The following is a 4,937-nucleotide window of genomic DNA, read 5'->3' as shown; positions in this document are numbered from 1 at the left end:
AGTTTGTTATTGAGGTTAGAGTGAGTACTTTTTATTTAAGCATAAATAATAAAATATATCAGTTTGCATGTCAGCTCGGTGTAGAATAACAAATGTGAATAAAGTATCTCTATATTTTCTATAACAGGTTGTTGATACCACATACAGATGTCATAATGTGGTCTAAGAAGTTTAAAGTTGCTTGTATGACAGAGAAACACATTTTTATTAAACAACCAACAATAAGCTTTCTGTTTCAAAAAAATATTAGCTGAAGTTTTGTTTGTACGCAGTTTTTTTATTTCCCTTTTGTCAAAATGAAAAGTATTCAAAATCATATTTGAACAAAACTATTTTTAAACAAAATACAAAAATGGGTAAATACAAAAACATGAATGTAGAAAGAATGAGAAATATAAACAACAACAAAAAACACTTGTTGCACATCAGAAGACGATGGAAATGTCTCCATTTAAGTGACATGTTGATATACATGTCACCTAACTCTTAAATGGAGGGAGGCTCCATTTAAGAGGGAGGCTCTTAAATGGAGCCTCCCTCTTAAATGGGAGGCTCATACATACATATCATATGTATGCCTGATACGTATATCAGGAATACATATCAGTATGCCTGATATTAACAGCGCATACTGTTAATATCAGGCAACATGTCAGGAAGCAGATGGCAACTGAAGGACTGAGAATCAAACTGAATAAAACTGCAATACTATCAAACTCCCAGCAGGCAGCATCAGGTTCAGCTTGGTTTCTGATCAAAAGGTGTAAAAAATGCCAAACACTTTGTCCATGACGAACAAATGGCTCCCTCTTGTGGTGGCACTTAAACAGTTTGTGGATGCAAGATCTGAATATGAATCTTACACTTTTGTAAAGATACTGTACAACAATATCATCCTGAAGTGAGAAGACCGTTGCTTAGATCAAAACATAGAAAAGTGTCATACGTCAAATGTAAATGAAATGACATCCTGACTTCTGATGAGGGCCTCTTTCTGCACCCCGATGGGAGTGTGCAGGTCAGACACCTGAAAGTTCAGCACGTCGATGTCCGACGCCCCAAACGTGGCCTCGACATTCACCTTCTCGTGCATGTGGAACCGAACCTTCTTGTTGGACATGGCGAGCAGACAGCGCAGGAAGCTCTCTCTCAGCACCGAGCGCGCATGCTGCTCCTCCTGCAGCTGCTGGGGGTCCGACTCCGCCGCGGCTGACGTGGGGATGGACGTGCGGCACAGAGCGATAAAGCGAGGAGAGTTTGGGTCGAACCCTCGGCTGTTCGGGTCCGGACCTTTCGGTAGGCGAAGCACAGGAACTGGTGTGGCCATGTTGAGATTCTGTTTAAAAAAAAAAAATTATTTAATCGATTCTGCAAGAATGTTTTTCATTTTGCTCATTTGGTTATTGCTTAAAGGTGATTTTTCCTCCACAAGAATGCTCACGGCTAAGCACGTTTGCTTTTCTAAATATATTGATGGAAAGTTGAGTGGAAGGGAAAAGTGTGGTAGGCAAAGCCACACAAACATGGCCACCTACAGCCTTGAAGCAAAGCCCTTTTAAAAGGGCTTTGCTTCAACTACTACTACAGTCCACTACTTGTGAATACAAGTAGTGGACTGAGGCTGAATTCAGTGTTTCATGAATCACTACACATTGATAGAACCAGGACATGGGCCACAACTGTTGGTTTCTTTGCTTTAACTCCTAAACTGGACAAAACACCAGAAGGATTCAAAGTGGGCTAATAGGGAAATGCCTTGCAAACTATCTTAACATAAAGCCAATAGATAATTCAAGGAGTATAGTCAAAAGAAAGATCAGACACTAAACTAGGAGGAGGTTCAGGCCTCTGTTAAAGCAGCCTGGGCCTCCAATGTACCTCAGCACAGCCACATATGCCTCACCAGTGATGCAGTAGTTTATGCAACAGGAGCGACAACTACATATTGAGGACACGTCCTATGTAGTGCATAGCTAATCAGTCAATTAATCTTTATTAACGCACAGGCCCATGGTTACAGAGATAAAAAAAAATAAACATAAAACCATAGTGATCATATACAAATAGTTATAAAAGCAATGTCATTTTAGAATGACTACATAGAAGCATACACGCAATTAAAAGAAATCAAGTTACACAAAAACTTTAAAAGTTCTGATTCTGTAGGATTTGTGAGCACTGAGACTATACTGTTTGCAGCACCATTCAATTCTCATAAACAGTAAACATTAACTCTCTTAAATGTGGTTTAAAATGCAAACAGCTGTGGTTAAACTCCCTACCCCCCCGGTAATTTAAGGAGGATACTGATAGCTTAATTGTACACATTCAGCGCAGATATTAAAGAGCTGCTGTATACCAACACTGTATGCACGCGGTTATGGTGCATTCATCCGGTGCTACAGGCCACCAGCTGCATGGACATCAACATAAAAATTAAATAGCACTGGAGATAATATTCCACACTAACACCAAAGTGAGCAGAAATACTGCTTCTCCCATTAAATTAAGAGAAAAAAAGAGAATCCTCACAATATATCCCGAAAAATCCCCGTTGCTTTAATTTATCTAAAAGAAAAAAAAATAATAATGGCAATGACCTGTTTCAAATCTGTGCGCTTTCAAACATAACAAATCTTTTAGTTTTTGCTAACTTTAAAAGTTAACGCGTAGCTTTATATTCTAACTCTCTAGTGGGAAACATTTTGAACAACAAGCCTATTAAATTTAGTTTCGGGTAATGCTCATAGAAGGTTTGTGAAGCTGAAATTAAAACTTTAACACATTTGTAACTATGATATTTGCTGTACTTACTGACGACTTCGTCCTGTTAGCAACGTTAGCAGAACAATTCTAGTAGGTTGTCTTCTTCCCTTGATCCAAGCAGGCGACAGAGGTTTTGGTGTACTGCTGCCCCCTTCAGTTCAAATTCTGTCATTGCCTAAAATCCTCTAATTTAATCCAGATTTTGTGAGAAAATATAACTTTTTAAATTAGTTTTTGCTTCGTCTCTGTGATTAAAATAAGTTCAGGATAAAAGAAAAGATTATCACACCTGAATATGGTATTTAAATACTTTACTCTTTTAAAGACCATGGAATTTTCTTAGTTTGTCCCCATCCACATTTAGATTCTCAATGTTTTCTCATTAGGGCTTTTTAGTACATTTTGTTTTGCCTGAGTCACAGTCAATACATCAGATTTTTACATACATAATGTATGTGCATGCTGATTTGACACTTTCTCAAGCTGTTGCCGAAGGTGAGATAAGATTTAAGTTGTTCCTGTTTCTTTCTTCATAGCAATTATCTACATACTTATACACTCCATCTTATGGTATTTTTCAGCTTTGGTGTTAAGCAGTTATTGTCTCTTTCCAAAATACAGCTCTGGAAAAAATTAAGAGGCCACTGTAAAATGATCAGTTTCTCTGATTTTACTCTTTATAGGTATATGTTTGAGTGAAACGAACATTGTTTCTTTATTCTATGAACTAGTGACAGCATGTTTCCGAAATTCCAGGCAAAAATGTTATATTTCTTTGCAGAAAATTAGAAACGGTCAAAATAACACAAAAGATGCAGCGCTCTCAGACCTCAACTAATGCACAGAAAACGAGTTCATATTCATTTAGAAACAACAACACTAATGTTTTAACTCAGGAAGAGTTCAGAAATCAATATTTGGTGGAAAAACCAGGAGGTTTTCAGTGGTCTCCAGATCTGTGTTTCACACAGAACAAAGTAGCATAATCAAATAGCTGTTTGCAAATACAAACCTCATGGTTTTCCTTCTGTTATTTGTTATAAGAAATAATTATTGTGAAATTTATAAAAAAAAAAATTCTTCTCCACACAAAAGCCTAACTTTTCTTCTTGGAATCAGCACGTTCATGTAATACACAAGTAGACCAGCAGAGGGAAACATTTCAGAAGGAATTGACAAATGAAACTCCAGCAGTGAGTCTAGATTTGGGAGCGAATAAACCCAACAAGTAAAATCTACATTCACTGGTACATTTTATATTTTTATCAGCATTTCCATTTACTAAAAATAAAGCATAAATGACTTCAAAAACAAACGACATATCAACAGAGATCAGGAAAACACAACAAGTTCTGGTGGTTAAAATTCTCTTTTGCCTTGATAAATCAATGTTACAGTGCCATTATACTAAACACGGACATTTTTTACTTTTATCTTTGAGAAATATCAGAGAGAGACACAATAAGTAAAATGTTTTGTCCTCCGGGACAGCACCTTTCACTTTTCGAGTTCCATCATACTTAAGTGGGCCCCATAATGGATAAATGGTCCTACATGGTGGTCCCACATGGTGGTCCTGCATGGAAAAACCCATATAGGTGGCCACTTACATGGTGGTCAGCACAGATCTTTTGGGTTTTTTCAGCCAGAGGATTTATCTGGACAAACCAATGTGAAGCCAACATGGAAACCACAAACAAAACCTTCGGGGACCCATATTGTTTGCCCTCATTTGTCCCATATGGGGCCCATCTACATATGCTAAATGGGGAACAGGGTGTTTGAAGTATGTAGAGATTTGTTTCTGACTTTTTTGTTTTCACCTGATCTTCTGGAGGGTGATGCCGTTAATGCTAAACATGCAAATATTTCAAGAATTTTTTAACGATAAGAAGAATGTCACAGGTTGTAAATCTCTTGGATTTAAATAGGTTAGGACCTAAATAATCGTAAATTTTATTACCGGTAGTTAAAAAAGTCATTGTTAGGTTATCACAACAGTTTTTTCCCCACAGTGCTCATTGTGCACTGTGGGATTAAAGCTGTGGAAATCACCACACCTGTGTTCAACATTGCAACATTACTTGACTTGAAATTTTCATGTGAAGTCAAGCAAACTTTATCTCCAAAGGGCAATTTATTGTGGACACAGCAAACACACACACACACAC

At 37.4% G+C, this 4,937-nt stretch overlaps 1 protein-coding gene across 2 annotated transcripts; it reads right to left on the bottom strand.

Moving 5' to 3' along the window:
* Positions 1 to 342: 342 nt before the first annotated feature.
* On the bottom strand, positions 343 to 2,920 carry gemin7 (gem (nuclear organelle) associated protein 7). Of its 2 annotated transcripts, none has more exons than XM_008425752.2 (2): positions 2,815 to 2,920; positions 343 to 1,336 (listed from the first exon to the last, which is right to left on the bottom strand). In XM_008425752.2, exon 2 carries the CDS (start codon positions 1,325 to 1,327, stop codon positions 941 to 943), a length of 387 nt encoding a protein of 128 aa, XP_008423974.1. In that variant the 5' UTR covers positions 1,328 to 1,336; positions 2,815 to 2,920; the 3' UTR covers positions 343 to 940. The 2 variants fall into 2 exon arrangements, with proteins under 2 accessions (XP_008423974.1, XP_008423976.1); XM_008425754.2 differs by lacking the exon at positions 2,815 to 2,920 and adding an exon at positions 2,601 to 2,685.
* Between the last annotated feature and the right edge of the window lie 2,017 nt (positions 2,921 to 4,937).

This window comes from Poecilia reticulata, linkage group LG13, assembly GCF_000633615.1.
Source record: "Poecilia reticulata strain Guanapo linkage group LG13, Guppy_female_1.0+MT, whole genome shotgun sequence".
NCBI classification, from domain to species: domain Eukaryota; kingdom Metazoa; phylum Chordata; class Actinopteri; order Cyprinodontiformes; family Poeciliidae; genus Poecilia; species Poecilia reticulata.
The sequence above is the reverse complement of the archived record's forward strand: the minus strand, read 5'-3'. Positions and strand labels throughout refer to the sequence as shown.